Source organism: Tribolium castaneum, chromosome 1 (genome assembly GCF_031307605.1).
Source record: "Tribolium castaneum strain GA2 chromosome 1, icTriCast1.1, whole genome shotgun sequence".
Classification (NCBI taxonomy): Eukaryota; Metazoa; Arthropoda; class Insecta; order Coleoptera; family Tenebrionidae; genus Tribolium; species Tribolium castaneum.
This window is the reverse complement of record NC_087394.1, coordinates 35711663-35735120: the sequence shown is the minus strand read 5'-3', so window position 1 is coordinate 35735120 and position 23458 is coordinate 35711663. Positions and strand designations below refer to the sequence as shown.

The window sequence follows — 23458 nt, the reverse complement described above, 5'->3', positions numbered from 1 at the left end:
TTCTGTGTTATTACTTTTCGCCCACTTATGTTGGAATATGTTTGGCTGTAGCTTGTAGCAAGCTTACAAGTCATTAATTTCCAGTTTTACTGTGCCAGTCTGGTTCAACCCTCGTCGGGTGTGTTCGTTCAAAGTCCGTTAACGGCACATTTAATTACAAGTTAAGTTCAATTGCTGACCGTTCGATTCCATATAAGTTAAGTCTGCCGAATCGTAATAACCGGGAGCAAATAATAACAGCCTCCATATAGGTACAGTGGACAGAAAAACCACCCTCCCCCATATAGGTAGGTAGGCGAATCGCTCGGAATTGCAATTAACTCCATAAAGTCGCTTTTACGCCCAACTAATCAAACTTTCTTAATTTGAGAGTACAGTTCGATGAAAACAACTGCGATTGGGAAATGGCATTCCAAAATCAGTTGCAAAAAGTTGCGACGACGGCAGGTGTCCTGCGGTTATCTCGTTTTTGATCGATTCAATTGCCGAAGCGGCTTTTTGCAACGTGCGCGTGCTTCAACAATCTCGATTGCATATAAATGCATCTGCTTTTTGAGCATATCTAAAGATCAAAATCGACGACAAATCCACATCGGTAATAAATCGATGGTTTTTTGGATGCGTCTAGGTTTTGAAAGGTGAATGGTCTGGGAATCAATTGTTCGACTGAAAACTGAGGTTTGTGGTTTAACGGGGATTATGAACGAGCGATGCTCGCTGCAGCGAAATAATCGCGTTTCTTGAGCTTCGTTATCTCGCCGGACTGTAGAGAAAAGGATAAGGTGTGTGATGTAGCTTTACAGCGCGTCGGAGAATTGCTCTGATTAATGATTTGGAAAAACGATGAAAAATTTTGGAGAAAAACATTAGTTACGTTAACGGCCAGTTACTGAATTGGAAAACACAGGATGTTGGACTTGGAGCACAGCATAAAAAAGGAGTCACTTTAATTCTGATGGAACATGAGGTATTTACAAATTTCAAATTAGATAAATATCGCAAAGCCAGGATTTTTTTTCAAAAATAAAACTGTTCATCCTTACATCTTTTGAAAAAATGCGAGAACCAGGTTGTGCCGATTAAATCCGTTATCCTGCCATGAAAGTGGAAGCCGCTTATCGCAAAAACATGGTCATTTCTGCTAATTAGCAAGACTGAAGCGCTTTTCCTCAAGACTCGCATGCTTCGGTTCATTTGCGACCGCTAAATCAGGCTGATAAAAGCCTCGTCTTTGTCATAATGAGTCCACGGAAAAGGGAAAACCTGCACACGACCTTAGTCATGGTATTCAACTGACGGTATTATTTACAAAGGAATTGTACCCTTAAAAGGATAAAGTTACGTTACGCGCAATTTCCTTCGCATAAATGTTAATTTACTCCGCATTTTTGCTCATGGAATAACTCTTTTGTCGTTTAAATTTCCTAATAATGTTGAGTTTTGCTTTGTGCAAAGTTTCGACACCTCGTGTGGCATCCAAAGTACATAAAGTCTCTCGTTTTAATTGAATTCATGAATGCCTCAAATTCCGGCCCTTTGAAGCACCAAATGGGGCCCTTCTGGGATCTTTTAGCCCCTTATGTTTAGTTTTGCGTGCTCGGAAGGTGTGTTGTGTGCTACATGCACACATAAGTGAAACCTGTTGCTAGGCTGTAGTGCGGTCACTATGCTAATCCTGATTCCTTCACGGCAGGATGCGTTCGCGTGCCATGCCGCCTGCGATGCTACGCCCGTCAACTTTCAGCCAGCGTCGGATTTGTAACAAACGCCACGCGGAAAATTGGACAATTTGTTCCTTGCAAAGGAGCAGCATGTTCCAGAAATTGTGCCCGGAACAATGGGCACAAAACATATGCACTTAGCCTGTTCCTCAAAATGTATACACACTGTTCAACAGTGATGCTAGGATTTAAATTTGCTTAAAGAATGTTGGAAATTTTGTTTGAGGATTTAGAAAGGAATCTAATATCAGCATCGGTGGTTCAGTGGTAGAATGCTCGCCTGCCACGCGGGCGGCCCGGGTTCGATTCCCGGCCGATGCAACTGATTTTTTGGTAAAAACTGTAAAAAAAAATAAAATGATCCTATTACCATTTTCTGGAATTGTCTTTATCTGGTGGAAACTTGACGTAATAAAGCCTGTGATTACGCTGTTGGCAGCGACGTAAATGCTTCCACTCTTGAAGTTACCATTTATCAGTGCCTTTCCGCTTACAATTGTCACAGCCAGACTATGTTTCCGGGTATTACTAACTTGTATCCGTTGTTTCGTCGAGTCCTTTCACTGTGTGCTTTGAGGTCGAGTGATTCGGAGCTTTATTTGCAGACTTGCGAGTCGATTCTTTGAAATTCGAACTGCGAGAGTTGCCTTTATAGGGACACAGAAGAGTTGCATTTAATTGTAACGAGGAGCAGTTTTATTTCTTTTGTCAGGCGGAGTCTTTGATGGCAGTAAATTTCACAAACTGTTATCATCATCATCATCGAGGCTCCTTTGGCACAGAGTAATAGATCGTAATTGTGTTACAAAGATTTTAATAAAACGAGTAGATGCTCCAAGAGACAAAGTTTTATTTCATATCTGGTGCAGTTGGAGTCAAAGGTTATTCATCTGCAGTGGAAACGTATTTGTCCGTTACGGCTCAAAGAGAACTGGTTTGGAAATTGGTCATTTAAGTTTCGTGTTCTTTGAGTTTTCATCGAGCGAGACGAGTGCACCAGTCGGTGTAATATCCACATCCCATCGAGCGATAAAAGCTTTTCTGTTTGTTTGTGAATGGCTGTCATCGGGACAATACATCCCCGGAATATTAAAAGAATATAAAACTTCTCTCATCTTAATTTGCAACTTTGAGGCATCGCTCAAACAAAATCGGCCGTATTCGATTTTCAATTAGCTTCTTCACAGAGGGGAAAAGTTTCAGTTTGTGGTGGAATTAATTTACGCCCTATCGCCAAAAAAGATAAATTGCGAAAATGTTATATTGAAAAAGATGAGAAATTAGTTTTTTCGATAACTTTAAGGACCATGTTATTTTCCGTTATTATACCATTGCTGTTTGTTTTTGTTTTTCGAGGCAAATACGAGACGCTATAAAATTGTTTGTTTGGTGTTTATTTTTTGGAGGAAACTGGCTCGGACCAAAACTTAAATTACTTTCTTTTAACGAGGCAGCTCGGAACTTTTCACAGATCTTTAAAACAATATTGGATTTTCCTGGCACAAGAGTGCATTGAAATCATTTCGGATCTCGTATAAGCTGGATGCCATTACTGATTCTAGTCACTAATCGGCCATATTGTTTCTTGTTACTGTTCGAGCTAAAGGTTGTTTTCATAAGCAAATCTCACCCCCGGGTATTAACAACTCAGTTTAGATACAGTGTGGAGCGTTCCACTTTGCATAAATACAACTTTTAATTAGCAAGTTAAGTTTATACAAAACTATTCCGGTTTGGCGGTGAAGCTTCATGTCGTTACTCCAGTCGATATTTTTGTTGGCGAATTTACAAAATTTTCATGAAAATGTTCCTGTCAGTTGCTTAAATGGAACAATTGCAGATGACTGCAGCCGCTTGATAAAATAAAGCACACATTATTCCCAACTTAAACCTTTCATAATTTATACCGTAAAGTAGTCGTTCCTGTTAAACGAGGAACTCGGTTTAATGCTTTTATGTTACGTCTTCCGTTTACAGCTTAATGTTTACCGAATGAACGTACAAACAACAAAATTAATTATTTGCATAGGTATTAATGTTTATTTTCAAATTCCGCTTTCGCTGAGTTAGACACATTAAATTCTTTCCCACAAAAAACAACGAAACTTTATTCATTATTCGAGTAATAAACGCGAGGCACTGACCACGATAATAATCTCAATGAAAATTAATCAGATGGCGGCTAATTGCATTTGAAATTATATTAACTTACACTATTTACATTACACACTTGTCTGAGCACGCGGATTTATCATCTTCTCGTTAATCCGTAAATTTATTGATACCGCAGATTTTATTTTCGATGGACAGATAAACCTCAACTACTCCACTTAACTCCTTAAACGACGATAAAAAAGTTAAACGCGTTAACCGTCACGGAAAATTAAAGCTTTACGATTTAACGTCTGGACAAACATGAAAAGGACTTTTTCTATTAATCTTGTCGCACACGTCGCCAACTTTCGATTAACGACCCACCATTTTACATTCGAACTATTCATTTCCACTGAGATTGATTCCGCAAATCCCTTTATAAATGTATTCACGCTGAAAAAAACTAACCCACACGACTTTACCACCCAAGTAATTTATTTTTCAATCAAATTAAACACAAACAAAACTCCATATCCCGTTACAGAACGAGAAGCGCTCTTGTGTCCATTGTTCGTCTCGTAATTATATTTGCGCGTCTTCTTTCAATGTGGGAGCTTAATTTTTAAACGAGTGTTTTTGGGGGTGAGAGTGGACGCTTCAAGGTAATTATTTATTTCGCAAATTGACTAGTCGTGTGGGTTTTTGGAGGCAACAAAGCGGAGCAAAAAATAATATTGCGCGGTGGAGTTTGAACTCGTCGCCTGGGAGTTGAACAGACAAACTTTGGAACTATGGCCGGCCATGACAAAACATTAAATTCAATATTTCAAAGGCGGGGATTTGAGGCCATATACCTACAAAGAAGTGACAGCAGGAGTTGGCCGAATTGTTCAGACAGCAAGGAAAGTTACAGTGTTTCCACTCCTGAAATTATAAATGTTGTTTCGAAGACACTGAAAAGAAAACAGACGAGTTTTACTTGGATTTTCTTGCGAAAATTACTACAGTCAAAAAATCGTTAGTTATGATTGGTTTTATTAAATTGTGGGCTGTTTTCGGGCAGGTCCGGCTTAATTTCACATTTAGGGAGGAATATGAGCCTTTAAGCTGTAGCGGTAACCCCTCTTTAACTTTACAGAAGGAGTTTATAAACCGCTTAGCTCTTTGCATAAATTTATGATTGTTTACTTTCAATTCAGTCGTTTGAATGCTTGGTGCCTTGCAATATTTTGATTTTGGAATCGTCTGAAGCGTTTTCCTTTTTACAAATCGTCTCTTGGTTGAGTTAATGTAATTCTGTCGTTGACAGTGGGCGAATTTGAGAAACAATCATCCGTTGGCGGCGACATCCACCGTAACATTTAATTAAGACCGGACCGTAGACAAACTGCATAACGTTTTTTAATTAAATTCAATTAGGAAGTTTAATGGAGTGTTTGACTTAATCAAGGAAAGCGCTTCCCCTTGTCATCTCGCCAGCAACCTGGAAGAAGCGCAAAATAACACAACTCCCCCTCGACCTAGCAGATTTTCATCATGAGAAGAATTATTTCCATTTTACATTGACCACAGCTGCTGCCACTTTCAGCAAACATCAGATTGAATTTCTTTCTTTTCTTTGCGCACGAAACCGAAATAAACTCACAACTCTAATCTCGTTTTGAGATTTCCCATTGTTGATCTAACAAACGATTACATGTCATGCCGCGCAACCTGACCGTCCTCATTTCCCAAATATCCGCGCAAACAATTTTTAATAAAAAACATCGTTTTTTCGCTTAATTAGAACGAACCCCGTGTTTTATTTACAGTTTTTTGCCTAACCCTTGAGACTGTTACGATTTGCATAAATCGGCTCCGTTACCACGGAAGGTGGAGGCCGAGAGGCAACCCGATACCGGGATGTCTATCGGAGACGTCTGCTAATGACTCGCAGTCATCATCAAGGGGGTTAACCCTTCTGGGAGGCTCGAATTACGTGCCTCACTTTTTAGATTATCAGGGGTGGCAATTGAATGGAAGGGTGAGCGAGATAGTCTCATTATCGCGACCCTTCTTCGGATCTTCAATAATGTAATATGATGGTTGGAAACAAAACTCGATTGTACACATGCAATTAACTAAGCTTCTGCAAACAAACGCACTATGCAAATTCTCCACCCTCGGGGGATTTCACGTGCTCGAGGTTGCAAGATCAACGGACGCTCTGTTTTACGAATGCACTGAACGCCCCACGGACTGGAATTGGCCTAAGCCTTTTATTCTTTGCAAATGATTAGTCAGGAACGAACATATGACATCGGTCCAAATTAGTTCTTCACCCCAGCATCAACAAAACCGACACTAATACAGAAAGAAGTGATCAGTTTTTTGTTTTAAGCACTAGTGTTGTTAGTGTATCAGATTTTGTTTGTATGGGAAACAACTATACATAAACATATTGATCCTTGAAGAGTTTCATTGAGGAGAAATTGTAATATGAAAACTCGTGTAAAATTTCAGGGAACGCTACTTGAAAATACCCGCGGTGTTCTTGTGTGTTGTTGCATGGCGTAGGCAATTTCATGTCATGTAAAAAATGAGGTGTCATCCACAAACACCCGTTGATGGAAAGGAGATATTTCTTTTATCCTTGTGGCATGGCTGTATGGAAATTTGGTGGCACATCAGTGGAAATAGCTCCATCTTCCGAAATTCGTGGTCGTTTATATTTCATATGAGATATGTACAATAAATAATCTCATTTGTTGAGTAAACGTGCTAAGATATAAAGCGTGGTGCTAGTGATAAAGTAAATAAAAGTGCACGCAAACAAATTTATCTTCGTTCGCGCTCCGCAAACAATTTATTTTAACACGAAAAATATCAAGGAGTGTCTATTATTCCATTAACCTGATTCTCTCAACCATTTTCATAACTGAATAAAAATTCCGCGGAGCACTTTGGAATACAAATTAAAGAATACTCGCCTGAATACAGCAAAGAGATTATTTCAAAGATTTTCCTTATCCATTTAGGCGAAATTGAAATGGAAATTTTTAATGAAATCTTTAACTGATTATTACAATTTTCAACCGGCTCGGTTGCGGAACGTTTTCCCCAACCGCAAAACTTTCCCCACTGGCTCGCACTAAATATTTATTTCAAATTAATAACAGATTTTCGAGGGAACGAACGAGCGACCGACCGTCCCCCAAATCCCCAAATTATATGTTACTTGTCGCAAGTTTAATTCTTGGACGCACCTAATCCTCTTTACAAATTCGTAATGCTCATGACTGCGCAAAACATATAAGTTGAAATTCTATTTGTGGATTATGTTCTTAAAGTCCGTATAAATAATTTCTTTTGTGTATTTAAGCTTTAAACGGGGAGTTGTATCATACAGACAAAGACTGGCTAATTATGTTACATTTCCTCCGGCGAGTTTTCCCCCCAGTTGCGACTTTATTTAATCTACTTTGCTCTCATATGCAAAAATTGAACCTGAAACTTTTCCGGACATTTTCTGCCCTTGGAGCGCTGCTTTTTTCTTCGAACGAATAACTACACCGGCTTATGTATTTTCATTTTGCGACTTGCTCTCGTCACGACGTTTTGCTCTCTTTGACCTCTGAAAAACGAAAATGTTTTTCCGTCCGCCAACCGTTGACACCAGCACAGAGAGACTAAACGATCAAAGCGTTTGGATGCATAAACGTCAAGACCTAATCCCTGTTCTTTCTTGACAGGCCCAACTTTATCCCTATCGTTCCGACACTCACCCTTGTCACACGTTTGTTTCGCGTGCGTATTCAGCAAAAATTAATTTGACGCAAGTCGTATGATTGAAAAGTTTTGTTCCGCGGATCAAATGGCTGTCAGCACGTCAGAGAATGGGACCCGCAAAGCGGATCAACACAAAGTCCTTGTTTCCATTGTTGCGCCTCGGGTGTGTGTCACATGATCCGGGCTCCGGAATAAATCTATACGTTGCGGCTGAGAATTGACCGAGTCCGGGGTGTTAGTTTGGCATTCACGGCGGGCGAAGAGATCCTCTCAGAGCCGACAGCTTTACACATCAGACGCGCAAAATGTAATCGCCACATTGTCGAGGCGGCTCGAACGCCAAGGCCGTGATTGCAAAGACAATCCTTTAAAACCGACTCAGGGGAGCATCGTCAGGGTGTTGCGACTTGAAAAACGCAACTTGCTACCTATATTGCGAATGCATGAACAAGCACCGAGAGATGGCTCTTTGCAACAAAGGCTATAAACTATTTGTTACTGAAAGTGGCACTTGTTTTGACACCGGGTCGTATTTCCTTTGATAGCGCAGCACATGTCGTTAGAGTTTATTATTCATCAGCAGAGCGACATGAAAGCAAAGACTTGCTGATTATTAATTATTATTGAAGATCGAGGAATTGCTTTGGATCCAATTTGACTTTAGACAAAATTTTAACGGGATTTTAGTGTGGTTTCCTTTAATTTTTCGCATTGAAACAAATCCGATCGCGATTGCATCAAGACACCGCCAGCAGCGTAATTAAATTCATTAATTAAACGTCACGAAACCTAAAAGCACGCCATAAAATACCGTCAATTACCCACCATTCACCTGTCTATCAGGCAATCTGGGGGTGCTGGTCGCCCGCGGAGGGTAACATAATAATACATCCGAGAATGAACCATTAGCAGGAAAATCCATATTTCCCGGTTCTATTTGGCAGTTTCCGAGAGATAGGGAGCAAAAGCTTTCGTTCCTCACTTGTACTACAACAACATTTCGTCCGATACTTGATGTTCGCGTGCTACGCGGAAAGATATGAATCAACCAGTCAGAAGCTATTAATTAAAGACACAATCTTGCAACAGTCAATGAATGAAAAATCGCAACAGAGGAACAACAGTCATTACGAAAGTATGGTGTGTGGTTGCAAAAACTTGACGAATTAAATTGTCATTTTCGTTCGACGTTTGCTCTTCCTTCGCTCTTGTATCGAGGCTCGAATTTCACACCAAATTTATCGCCGTACAAGCGAAATTCACTTACATGCGGCGCTGAACCTCGATGTCAACGCTATTACGTGGCAGGTGTGCCATAATGTTGTTCAGAACTCGATCCGGTTAATTTCAATCAAATGCAAACCGTACGCTTAGCGGAGCTTTTAAATCAAATGATGCCGTTTTTCATAAAAGATCAAATCGACAGAATGTACGATTTAAACAAATTAAAAGAAAAGTGTTAATTAACTAATATTAAGTCAGTGGAAGAGAAAAAAGAAGAAAACTAAAAGAGACTATGGATGAGACAGTGCTAATGGAAAATAACGGAGCTGAACACTTTATTTCAGTGCATGTCGAAATAATTGTATGATGTGGAGCTTCCTGTACAAGTTGACAATAAAATGGAAAATGGCCGTCACTTCCGTTTGTGCAAATCTAACTATCTTTTGTCGGAACTGTTTACCACGTCGATGTAATTCACCCTGAAACGAATCCATCAACTGCATGCATCAAAGGAGCAATCTTGGTCATTGTAGCAGATGTCGGCGAGATCTCCAGCATCCACTCCGGACGCTTTGTCGTCGAGGATCTGTATAACAATGGCATAGTCAGAAAAGCAAACGACCATTGGAAACCGCACCTATAATGCCGTTCACGTTTGCACTCTCACACACACACACACTGTTCCAGATTAGCTCCGTATCGAGCCGAAAGGCCCAAGCCACGAACTAAAATACGCCTATTATGAGGCTATTAGAGGATTACTTGTCGGCGATTTGGGTGATTCATGTTCAGGGTATTAGCGCTGCATTCGATATGGGCCTTAATATTTGCAAAAAGGGTAATTATTTTTACTTGCACCGGGACTAAATCTGGATGATCCCGTGCTGGCATCGGCGGGGGACCGAAACGTTTTATTTATTACCGGTGATCCCTCCTGCCGTGACGTTTATTAATTTCGATCGGCTTAAAAGAAACCGAAAACTTATTGCCCAAAGAAAAAACCAAACCCCTCACTCAACCTGGCACGATTTTTGCCTCTTCATCCGTATTAATATAATCAGGAGCTACAAAATCACGCATGCATGAAATATTAATATTAATAATATTTGAACGGAACCCTCCAGAAATAAATACACGAGACTTGCAAACAAAGCAGTTTGGGGCCCCTGAACTTCCACCATCATTGTGGTATGTCACTCAGCCAAATAAATGGATGTTGCTGAGGAGGGTTTGGCATTATGTTAAGAGGGACACGTGTGTAATCAACCCGTTAAGTGATATTGGTTGCCGGGAGGGTGGCGAATCCGTTCCGAATCGGTAGAACGTACTGCACATATGCTTAATTTGCTCAATTATGCGGAATTTATAGAGCCGGAGAGGACTTTAATTGATTAAAATAGGAAAGTAGAGCAGACGACCACCTACGCTTAGTTTTCTAGGTTTTACGGGAAAGCTTACAATCGTAAGCTCGTTACTAGCGTAACAATCGTTTAGAGCAAACCATTAGTCAAAGAAACTTCCATTTCCATCATCTCGAACAAAAACGAAACAACAATTACGCTCATTGAAGGTCTCTATTCAGCGGATTCGTCCGGGTCCTGCATTCATCCGGGGAGCAACTGCCGTAACGAAACACGGCCGCCTCCTCCAACCTAATTCTATTTGGCACGTCGGTATATAGACCCTAATTAATTTATTGCGTTTCATTTTCCCTGAGAGTCGCTTTAGTTTCGGTTCAGGGTGCGAAACACCCTTCGATGCAATAAATGTTCCGGACTTGGACTGTCTTCCATCTGAACTCCCTTCCCTTTACTAGGGCGCTCACTTGCAATAAAAAACTGTATTGTTTGCAGGTGAATGTCGGACGGCCTTGGGGATGGAGGAGGGACGCATTCCAGACCACGCCATTTCGGCGAGTTCCTCCTACGAGGCCAAATCTGTGGGCCCCCAGAACGCCAGGTAAGTGGCCACAACTATTTGTACAGCAAAACGCGAAAACCTTAGACAAATATATCAGCTACATTTTAAATGCAGAATCTAGCATGAAACTTTATCAGAGGGGAAACTGTTGGCAAATTCGATTTATCAAACTTGTAATAAAAAATAAGTGCTTTCCCTGCCATGAGCTACGCAGATCCGGTTTCACCTTACCCTCTTCTTCCAACTGTCAGTTGATTATGCTAAACTAGGAAATCAAATCAGAGATAGTGACGTCAAACAATATGATTTAACAACTCTTCGAGAACAAAACTCGAGCGATCCAAATGGTGGGCATTTTGCGAAAAATGGAAGCATTTTCGTGCGGGTTTCCAATTTATAAACCGTCGTCTATTCGCAACTGCCTTTTTTACGTAATAGAGGTATTTTACCGAACCCGTATTTCTACAAATGGGTCAACAAGAAATTTCTTTGCAGGAGACGAATTGAAACCACTTAACTCGATCATTACGTTCACATATCTTGAAACGCGAACTAGGCGCAAAAGCGCGAAATGTAAGTCTCTTGGCGGCTCATTAAATTCAAATCCTACTCGACGTTCAGCTCGATGTCTTTCGCGATATTACAGATATATTTTAAGAAAATCATTTGGGAAAGAGGAATATTGTTCGTCTCTCAAACAGCCGATTGCTTCCGAACATGCTACTAAAACGTGAATGTATCCAATTTTGTCTACAAAGATGGAAATCGAATGCAGATGAATGGCATAATTGTGGTGGATTCAAATTAAACGCCAAAGGATCGATTTTTCTAATGAAATGAATAGAATTTTTATTTATCAAAAGAAGCTTCGCAGCTGATATTAGAAAAAAAGTAGTTGGACATTTTGTTAGAGCGCTTTTATATTCTGTCAAATGCAAACCGCTCGGGAAGTTTTATTTTTGATTCTGGAGCAACTTAATTGAAATTTTATCTATAAAGGGAAAAAGTTCTTTGCATTTCCATCTATAAAGAGTTTTCCTTTTCGTGTAGTAATCAGTTCGTTTGGCTTGGTGCCATCACATGTGTCTCTAAATGTAGAAATCTGATAATCTAGAGCCGATTCCATTATGAGAGCTTAGGCGTGTAGCTGCCAGTGGCAGTCAGAGTCTCGTATGAATAAACATCTCAACAGTTTGGGCTAAATTCAGAGGCAAGACCGCACCAGCTCATATGTAATATTTATAGTGCAAATAAATCATTCGGTTTGATATTTATTCAGCAGCGGTTCCTGCTCCAACAACCTACTCCTAGCCATATCGACCGAGTGAAGAGTCCGCCCCTGCAACTATGTCTGCATTAATGCACGAGTTCGTACTCGAGCACCACACGATATTAATCAAACTAAGTGGATTCCCCAGATGCTACGAAAGTGCATCGGAAACTGGTGGAAAACAAGAGTAGCGCCGGTGATTTTTCTCCACTCCGATCCATTGACTATCAATTTAAGATTATTTACGCATCTCGCCGCTCTAATAAGCCAATTTCACGTCTAATTGACGAGGAGATCCTTATTAGTCGGTCGTGCCGAAGGTTCGTGTGAATTCGATCAAGTTGATGTGTTGGGAAGATGGAAAAATCCAGGCTCAAACGTGTAATGCATAACTCCGGAAAAGGACTCGGTTTATATATCCTTTTATGCTCACATCTCCACTCATATACACCCGGAATATGGTTTATAGGGAAAAAAGAGACTTCGGTTATATTGCTTCGTATTTATCTTTTTGTCACTACATAAAGTCTCGTGTCTAAAATAGAACGCCTGCCGGATTTATGGCTTCCATCTACAATTCGCCTCATGATTAACCGAACACAATCATTTTTTATATCGATGTTTACCTTTCTTTTGCCCCATTATCTACTTCATCTCACATTAATAAATTTTAATGGCGACACAATCTGTTATGCTAGTTCTGCTACAGTCATCCATTTCCAGACACATTATCCGGATTAAATTCGTATGCGGAAATCGATTCTAGCTCGTTTGCGATTATGGTTTTTAAAGCTCGACTCCGAAATCCCGCAACTATGTTTCCTGCAGTGACGTAACTTCTGCCTTGATCACAAAAACTAATTAGAACATAGTTATTTCTATTGCAAATTTAGGCCCAGGCACTTGCTCGTCTAACCCCTCGTTAGTTGCGCCGCTGGTTTCCTGGTTGCTCCTTGACATTTGCTGCGTTCTCCTTAAGACGTTCATTATGCCGGAGTTTTCTCCTGGTAATGATAAGCTCGATAATTTGCTGCTTCGATGCGGTTTCAAGTGCATCCGGAGCGACTCCGGGTTGCAACATAAAGACGATCCCTTGCATGTTTCGTAGCAGTGAAGAGTTGGAATGCTGCCGTTGCTATGGTTGCACGGCTTTAGCAACCTGTGGGTTATACTTCGGAGAAACTCGCGAAAACCTACTAACAAGGTAGGAATGTACGGGGGTGGAGGCTCTGTGTTCTGCCAATACAGAGACTGGCATTTCTCGACTGTTACCTGGATCGAGATGTTCTTGAAATTGGATACTGCAAGAGGAAATTTCGGAATGCGAACTGTAGGAAATAATGACTTGCCGTCGAAATATGATTGTATTTGAAGGCAGATGTTCGGATGGAATCAACTCAAACGGGCCAATAAAACGAACCGAGGCGGCATTTCGCGCATTCAAATTTCTTAATCGCGATTTTTGATCAAATGACTTTTTTTCGCAACACGATTTTAGCGATTTTTCCGAAACGTGATGAAATAAATTAAATTTTTGATTACTCTTTCAAGTCACAGGTGGAGCTTTTGCATCCATACATCATCGATTATCGCGGGTGTCGAGCAATCCGGAAATGACTAGGCGTTAAATGGAGCAAGTCGTAAATCTTATTAATAATTGTTACACTGTCGACTGGTCCGCTCTTTATTCATTAAATGCAGATTGGCTATGTGCCAGCCACGTTAAAAATACGCCGGAAATTGAGAGTTTTGTCCCAAGAGCATTGTTTATTATCGAGAGAACAACCCCTTGCCTAGCAAGGGCGGCGATGAAATACAGACTGTCCGAGACAAAATCTTCACAATCTTTGCTAATGAACAAGTTTCTTTATGACATACCTGGGAGAAGTCTCTTGTGGGTTTTACTACCAAGCACAATTAGAAAAAAATACTAGAGAGCTTATAAGACCAATTTTCACGAGTAATAGCAAAAAATTAGTATTGCAATCCACGGAGTTTGATATTGAATGTATTTATGCTCGGTGTTTATTTCTCGTTCTCAATTAACTTCGAATTCCATCTGACCGGAGATGTGCATCGCAGTCGTCCTTTTGCCCCGTCCCGGAAAGTGTTGGTTTATTTCTGTTCAACACCGAGGGGATTGCAGAAACAAAACGAGGTAATTTCCTGGCCTCTCATGGCGTCTAGGTGAAAGCACGTTTTTGGAATTCGAAACGACACGACGTTGAGTTGATGGGATTATAAATAAAATATTTGAAAGTGTCAGCATTAAAACCCCGAAAGGTCGGTCTGATGTCCAGCTTAATGCCGGACAGACAGCGAGCGCGTTCGAGTCGAGTCCCTCCTTGCCCAGGATTATATGAAGCCATATATCATTGTCGTGGCATAGGGAGTATGATCGCAACTGCTGTCCCTTGTCCACTCGAGAGGTGCTTCACGCTTCCATAAATGTTGGCAAAGTGCAGAATCAACAAAGACCCGAATACTTCATGAACTTTATAGATCGAGTTACGGTAATTGCGCACGTCCTCGAGCGACACGTTTTTTACGGGAACATGTCGCATCTCAAAGGCCAATTAGGATGATTTCCGCGGGGCAAAACACGAGCTGGAAACACTCATCCTCACCTGGAGATGTTCGTTAGGCGGTGTTTGGGGAGAGTCAAGTGCATACGAGTATACACAAAGAACTTTTCGAAGGAAGTTATTTTACCATGTGTTTACAAAATCCTCCGCAAAAGGTGGAATTAGTAATTTCGAGTGGAACGACGCGGATCGAATCGAATTCGCGGGCGGCACCGAAATACAATTAAGAAAATGCTTTTATTCGTTGATTTGGTTAAATAAAAGAAAGAGCGTCCGCTCTTTGAAAAGCTCGCATTTTTAATTCGTGTGCTTCTTGTTTCAATTAAGAATCAGAAACTTAATTTATATCACGCTAATGAATTTGGACCAAGTAATGAAGCACTTTTAATCTGCTTTATCGTTTTCGAGGCTCGTATTCGATTTGCATCTTGCAAATTGAAAGTTTGTCCTTTGTGTTGTATCTAAAGCTTTCGTTGGTCTCCCTCCCATTTGTTTAAACTTGTTAATTAACCGGACCTGAGAACAAGCTGTAATAAATGATTATTTGTTGAAATCACATTGTGTAATAAAAGTTTGTAATGCTGGAAAGAAAGCCTTTTTGCTTCAAGAGCTCAGTTGACGTTTTAATTACGTCGATGATTAATTAAAGGGTTCTTAACATCGATACAGGAAAAAAGCTTTTCTTTAATGGCTGTTTCAGACGTATGAATTGTAAATTTCTCGTAATGTGAGTAAGTGTACCGTCTAATTTACTTTCGGAATTTTATTTCCTGAGCACTTTTTCTCAGTTCCTCGTGAAACATTCATGTCGAAATTAAAAGAAAATTTCCATAAAATCCCGTCTTGGTAACGCCCGGACTGCAAAAAGAAATAAAAGTAAAATATTTATTTTTCATCGTCAAAGAAGCTCAACATATCAAACGACTGAATTCAAGAGCATTACATTATGGGTGCTTCAAAGTGAATATTCATCAGGCAAAACAAACTCCCCTTTTGATATAAAAATAAATTTTAAAACTGAAAATTATTCACCAGCAGGTGGTGTGTCGTCTAGAACATGTCAAAATTATTGAAATTACTTGTTTTTCTTGGTACCGTTACTGCCGCCAATAATGGACAATCATGTGTGTTGGCATAAAATATGGGTACTAAAGTGAACAACGTCAATTATTTTTGATTGATTGTTAAATCTTTTATGATACACTTAATTATGTAACACTAACGATGTCGAGTCTTAAAATTGTACCGTTATATAAGATATAATAAAACCAAATCGGAACAAAACATTCGCAAGTGTATTCCAAATAATTACAAACATCATCCATTCGAAATTAAATTCAAACTTAACAGATGTAAATGGAGAAACATTTCCTAAGGGTATTGAACAAGCTTAATTAACTCGGCAACTAAGTTGAAAAAATATTTTGTTCAATGACGAATGCCCATTAGGAAAATAAAATTAATTTAATTCCCTTGATGAAATTTAAACACGTTGAAGGAAAAACGACGCATTCACATCAGCATTAATTTGATTTATGTTACTGTATCGTGAATTTTCATTGTGACGAACGAACAATGGAGCTTTAAACGTCACTCAGCCAAGTTAATAAAAATCTTGACATTTTCCTGATGGCTTACGACCCCGCGTCTTCGACCGTTTTTTGCAAATTAATTTTGAAAAAAAAAACACCAAACTGGAGGCATCTAAGCTGCGTAAAGCAGCGACCTGCGCAACAATATGTCGGGGAGCTCACTCCTGGGATGCTCGAATTTAATTAACAACAACATATCGCCAGTTCGTGTTCGTCAGGTATTCTCGTTCTAAAACGTCCAGATATTGCCGCAGGATCACTTCAATAACAAAAAATTTTAATTAAAACGTTCTTTCGACGATGTAGAAATTCTGCAAGCGTTCCTCTAATCAGTTTTTATTAAATTAGATAGAACTTTCGCCGCCGAGGCAAATGAAAACAAATCCGACCAATTAAGGGTGTTTTTATTTAAAACTTTGTTGTTCTACACTCCAGACTACACAGGAACGTGAAAAACTCGGGGAGACGTTGATAAACTCTCGCGTAAGAGATTAATTAGAACTGGTTGTTTTCAGTCTGGTGTGCGATTTTTAAACAAATAATCCAGGAGATAATGAATTTTTGGTACCAAGTTTTCCAGTCACTAGACATAAAAATAAACAACTCGGGTGGGCGGAATTTTACCTCTAAACCGGAGATAATAATATTTGAACTGATTGCATTGAAATTTGATCAATAATAAAAATTAATTAACAGTTGCTACACAACGTTAAATCGACAATTTTTTTGCTGAACCACAATTTTCTAAAAATTCAAATACTGCTAGAGGCTGATCGTAAACAAACAAATGTCTAACAATATTAACAGACGCATAGTCTGTGATAAAAGTGAATTCTTGGACTGTGAAACAAAAAAACTGCTTTTAAGCTTTTTATTCACTTTGATGATTATCTAAAAAGTGGTTTACAGAAGCGTCATTACGTTAACAATAAACAAACGTCAGATTAATATACGACGCATTCATTCTTAAAATGTAATTATTTTTTTTCTGCTTTCTATAAACCGGGTCTAACGTAACTCAGTTTTAGGAAGTTATTTATTTTTTATTTACAAACTAGATCAAAACTGCATTACAATTTTGTAAAAATCTGTGAGACTTTTGTTTAATTATTTTATTTTTCACGATCATTTTGCTCTTTTACGTCCTAACGTTAGATGAAATATGGTGGAGGCGCCGGGTCACTGTTATAAGTACTACGAGTAAACAAATGATTCGAAAACATTTAGCGTTACATACTTTTCTGCTATTAAAATACACTAATTAAAACGCAATGGAAAACCGAAACAGTTGCAAAAACTATAATTAGTCGATGGAAAAAAAGTATATGGAGTTGAAGGTTGTTGTTGGATGTTCAAAAAAAAATAAAATGACAAATTCAAGTGCGAATTAGTGCGTAAAAATTTTTTTTTGGATTTCTATCAATTTTCGCACCATTAATTAACTAGAATTGTTGTTTTATCAAAAGTGTATGACTTTTGAACAACCACGGTGCCATTAGCGAAAATTGCAGGCTTTGGCCCGACCACACAGAGGAGAGAGCAGTGATTTGTATTTCGTTAGCGTATCGTAAAAGTTAAGTCTGCAAGGTAGAGGGTTGCAAAGCCGTGTAAAGTGTCGGTGAAGCAGATCGGCGGAGGAGCTTTGATCATCCGGGCGCGCCCCGGACTCGCACTTTAGCCCTGTCGTAACCGCGTTAGCAGCTCGGAACACTCCATTTGCAAATTAAAGGCCAGGACTTCCGAGCCATTGCATTCCTCATTACTCCATAGTTTCATTTTCCATGCTCATTACTCGTTACATATTCATGATTTTATCGCGACACGATCGGTACTGAACTTGATTTTAATTCAATACCCGACTTAATCGCGTCATTAATTTTTTCGTTAACCGTCTGTCGCTGTTTCTTTTATTGCGCTATCGTTTAGATGCAATCGGTTCTGAGTTATGAGGACGATGCCGGCTTTTAATTTCGTTATTATTCATCTGTCGGCAGATTTGTATCGGGACAAGTTAATCGGAAGTAGCTGTGCCATATTTTATCACGCGATATTGTCTCGGATCTCTCGTTTTATTTGGATATACAAACACACCGAGTGTAATCTTCTCATATGCCCCGAAATCCTCATCAAATATCGAAGATTTTCAAACATCAATTCCTTTTTCCATCGGAGCGAATCAGACCCAGTTTTAGCATTCCATACGCGCCCCGATCCCGATTGTAAATTATTCTAATCACACCAGAGACAGTTTGCAAACAATCTTTTCCCAACCCGACCTTATTACACAGTCGAAAAAAGAGCGCATTAAAACGAAACCCCAAAACGAAATTATTTAAATATAAACCCGAACTTTCAAATTGTTATCAGTTTTATATTCAGGGGGATTTAACTGAACCGACTCAACGCTGCGTGTGTATTTTTTTAATTGCAACCTTACCTATTCTTCCCTTTGCTTTAATTCTGTTCACACTAGAGTAGCGATTTTAATTTCCGGACAGGGAGCTGCCCTTGTTGCAAATGTTTTATCTGATGTTATTTAAATTAGAAAATGTTTGACAGACAAGCGCCGCTTCATATTAAATATCAAGATATTAATCATAAAATTATTTGAGTCTGATGCTGCTCTGTAACAAAATCACTGAACAACTAAAGAACTTGCAAAATATTTTGTGCAATTTGTACGCCACAAAAACGATTCGACTTTTGCAATTTTTCAGCTTTAGTCAAAGTTCAAGCTGTAATCCGGGCTGTACTTAAAAAACAAATCTGTCGATTTCGAGCTTGTGTTTTAGAACTTTTCCATTAGTTGGGAGTTTGCAAACACGCCATTAACAAGACGCGCATTAACACAGATTCAATCAATCAAATTGCGATAAGATCAAAAGAATCAGGCAAGTAATCACCGTACAGAGCATCAATCACACGCCCTTCGGATATGATTTTCAGAATAGTTGTAGGATGTGGCAGGAAGCTCGCAGGATTACGGCTTGAATGAACAGTTTGAGAAAGCTTAGAAAATCACCAAGATAATTGGTTGTTAAAGGACTGGCGTTTTTGGCTCAATTATTCGGCAAATCTGAATATTCTTTGCTTTACAAATTATGTGAATTAGATAAAATGCAAACAGTGTAATTCTGAATCAACATTCAGATACCCGATTGTTATGAAATATTGCAATTTTACAGGTGAGCGGTGTTGCTGCCATTAGTTCGTTTTTTTAGCAGCCAATTATTGCCGAATAATCAATACAATAAATAAAATGTAAATACGAATTGACGTTTAAATATTGGGAGGATTTCAGAGGTGCTTGTAACAAAAGCCGTGTTGAAATGTTCGTAGACAAGAGGGTCGAAAGTTTCAGGCGGGATTTAGTAAAACTTCAATCACTAAACTATTAACACAATTTAAAGTTTCAGACGAAAAAGGGATTTCAACAAGCAGTGATTCGTGGTTTTGCAAATATTTGATTTCAAACAGTTTTATCAAAGTTTTCATTATTTGTATTTATTTTAGTTGTTTCAGACGAGAACAATATTTATCGCAACATCAATATCACTTTCTCCTAAGAGTGAAATATTGCAGGAAATAATAAGTGAAGACGAACCCTCCTCAAATTGTTAGATATTACTGTAACATCACTTTCGGAACGCTTTCCCTTAACTGCTTCTTATCAAGATGCTACCAGTAATAAAACAATCCAAAGACATCCAAAGATATTACAAAAACAACCTATTGGTGCATGTTCATTATTATAATAAACAGCAAGTGCTTAAAATTATAATAATGCTAAAAACTACTCGTAATTAGCACGATAATTAGTTCAAGTACGTTAGTACGATTCAAATCAATGAGAGCTTACGAGTATTCAATGTTGTTATAATAAGCCGTAACATTTAGAGGAGTATATATAATTAGACTGTTAGTTTTAATGAATAATTAATATATTCAAAATGTTGTTTTGTATATTTTATGAATCGCGCAATTAAATCGACTCGTAAAATTGTGAACGGGACATTTACGATTTTATAGTGCCATCTACGTGGCGTTTTAATGAAGTAAATAACGTACGATCAATTTAATTAGGTGAAATAAACTGTGAAAAGGGCTGTTAAAAGTGCTGTTGTTTATGACAGCCAGCTGTTAAAATCTCCTTAATGTACAATTAGAAAAATATTCAAAAAGTCGACAGTAGTATTCAAAATACTTTAGTGATTGGCTAACGTAGCAAAAGGTAAAATATGACTTTTTTACCTCTTTGTATTTACCAAATTGGGTCGAATTTCTAGTCCACCGGATGGGCATGCTTTAGTGTGGAATAAATTTTGCTAATGCGCATAAACTATGTTTAATATGAATGTGGAGTGTTAGTTAAATATGAGCGAGCAGTTGTATATTATTAATATACACTAGAATTCATCACGAAGCAATGGCTGTCGGCTGTTGACTGGAACAACAGCGAAACAAAATGGCAGTTTACATAATTAAAACTATATCCATTGTTCGTGTAAAACAAATAAGATTCGCACAAGAGCATAAAATTCGCTGTTGCACTTGGAGTTAGTTATCCAAGTAGAGAGGCGTGTATACAAGAATTTTGTTGCAGTAATTAAAGCAAACAAACAGTTAAATTTTAATAGATCGCACAAAACGGAAGCTGTTGTACAGGTTAAATTATTCCTCGTTATTAGTTAGTCCTTTGTATGTGGGGCTCCATATCCGTACTTTGATGTGGAAAATATGCCGAAATTAAAAATTTAAAAATTTAATAGAATATTTTCGCGTGTATAAGCCAAACTAATTTAAAACTTTTTTAATAGCCGGTTCTATGCTCACATATTTACGGTTACAAGCGAGGGGCTGTTAACGAAAAGCCATTTCGGAAATTAAAACGACATTTTGCAATATCGAACCCTCCATTGTATCAATTAAAATCAGTTCCGGCCGAGATTTTTCTTCACTCTCGAATGGAGTTTTTCGTGGCCGCTGCAAGGACGTCATTTTCATTTCACGGATATTAGCAGATTTGAGCCGGCCATAAAGGAGCAAGTCTGATGAAAAATTCCATTGCCGGCGATAATAATTCAGGGGCTGCAACATTGAGGCGACAAGTGACAAGGGGGCGGTTGTCTTACGTGAGGTCATGGATGCGGAAGGAAATAAAATTGAGCCAGAAGTAAGAGTTTAGTACGTCGTAAAACTGCAGATAGACGCTCGGCAAAAAGGCCACTGGAGATTCCATCCAAGTTCTGTCATTAAAAGAACAGCTTGGATGATTGGATCTTCTTAACTGAGGGACGGAATAACAATCGAACTTCATCTTTCCGCTATATAAACACCTACTCAAAAATAATGGGTCGAGTTATCGCCGCCAACGAAAAATTAGAACGCATAAAGACTGTTTCATTTATTAGCATTGCTGAAATGTCAGTCAAGCGTGGCTTGAAATAGTGGACATTCTTGAATGTGGTAGCAGATGTATCGAGGCTGCTGTTCTGCATTCCATTATTGTTGCAAATTTGAGGTTTCGGTGTATTTCATTCGATGTCCATTTTCAATTACGTATATTTGGGTTGATTCATTGTGTACACAATACCTGATAACTAATGCAGGTTCACATTCATTGCACAAATGGAACGTCATGTCATATGCAAAATGTTTAATATTTACAGCTCTAAGCAGGTCAATCAATGTATCGTCAATTATTTTACAAAAACTGGGTGACTGGTAACAAGGTATAAGTTATGAGGCCATTTTCCATCCGATTTGGTGTCTTTTGAAGCCGGTCCATCGGCTACAGACGTCCACTAGCAAACCAACTGTGCTCCAAGACTGCTATTGACAGCCCTTTCAAGCGCATTGTGCCAGCTTATTTGAAATCAAACAGAAAGAACTCGACGTACCTTTCTAATTCAAATAACTTTCAACAATCGATTTTCGACCAACTTCCCTTCTTGTCTCAAACGATGATAGCAACCGGAGCGCTAAGCTATTAAGCCACCAACATAAAGCTCACTGTTCTACATTATACATAATATTTCATAATAGAGCATAACAATCCATTACTTTTATAGGTTTGCACTTTATGATAATGTCACTGGCTTGGAGGTAAAGCGAGCATTCTGTCAAAATCGTTAAAATGCTAATATTATATGCAGAGAGTACACACTTTACTTTCGGTTAGTGGATGGCACAAAACGAGCAAAAAAGGGAAAGCCTGCTGAAGAGAGCATGCACTTTTAGCAATGTCCATTTAAATATTTAATAATGCAGGAACCCGGAAATCATTCCGACTGAAATCTGCCGAGGGTTTGGTGTTGGCTGTTTCATAATTCTTACTCTTGAAGTGATATTTAAGGTCTCCAAGTCTCATTTCGTAGCAATAACACAGAGTGGCACATGTTGTGAACAGTGGAACTGTCGTATTTCACGTGGGTCATAATAGCCGATGGTTTAGCTTAGTGTAAGTGCCCCAATAGCGATAAGAGGGCGAATCGATTGCAGCCCCCGATACTAGTATTGTTTCAATGAAGGTCAAAAACACTTTTTGTCAATGAAACTAATTAACACAAGCCGTTCAAGTTTAATTTGGCCAAAGCGTCAAAGAATGGGTTTAATTCCTCAAGTTTGACAAATTGTGTAAGCTCAAGTTGTATGTTAGTAGGTTAACCGGTGTGCATCCGAGCGCACTGCACCCACTGGAGGCAAGTAACTGCTTAGGAAACAATCCTTTGATGTATATACGTGTACCCCCATCACCCTCAGTGGTGTTTTTCAACCACACTTTGCCTTGTTTTTCTTGGTGGAGCAAAAAACCAAAGGGTTATAGTCTTGCGTCCAAATTAGTCCAAATGTAAATTACATTATGGGAACTTGTTGTAGGGCCGCATCTGTATTTTTTCGAGCACCCCGTTGATGGAGAATTCATGTTTTCCACATATAATAGCGCGCGTATGCGAATGTTTCGGTCGGCGGCACTTTGCGAGAGCCACAGGCGCTGAAGGGTGGGTCGAGGGGGTTTAACTGGGGCACATACGTGTGCGGAATTATGTCCGGACTGTGTAACAAAGCCTATACATTGCCACAAATAAGGGGGCTTTTACCCGAGTGCTTAAAAAATCATTTAAAAGTATTACCGCGTCTCCGAACCATTTGGCGGCGCGGCGCAGGGCCGGATTCCCGGTGTCACGTCATATAAAATATGACATTTTGCGCGTAATCCCAGGAACGGACAGCAGGTGCGCACTTTGCCGACGATTCAATTATCGTAAATGAATTTGCCGGAGA

At 39.1% G+C, this 23458-nt stretch overlaps 1 protein-coding gene and 1 non-coding gene across 3 annotated transcripts in view; both read left to right on the top strand.

Moving 5' to 3' along the window:
- Nucleotides 1-23458, top strand: part of LOC655103 (epithelial discoidin domain-containing receptor 1) — a 142930-nt gene that overhangs the window by 54202 nt on the left and 65270 nt on the right. For both annotated transcript variants that reach the window (XM_015985456.2, XM_008201695.3), the window contains exon 3: nucleotides 10661-10766. In XM_015985456.2, coding sequence (XP_015840942.2) covers nucleotides 10661-10766 — 106 coding nt within the window. The remainder of the gene's footprint in view (nucleotides 1-10660; nucleotides 10767-23458) is intronic.
- TRNAG-GCC (transfer RNA glycine (anticodon GCC)) lies at nucleotides 1972-2042 on the top strand. The gene has a single exon. It is a non-coding gene; the product is annotated as a tRNA-Gly (tRNA).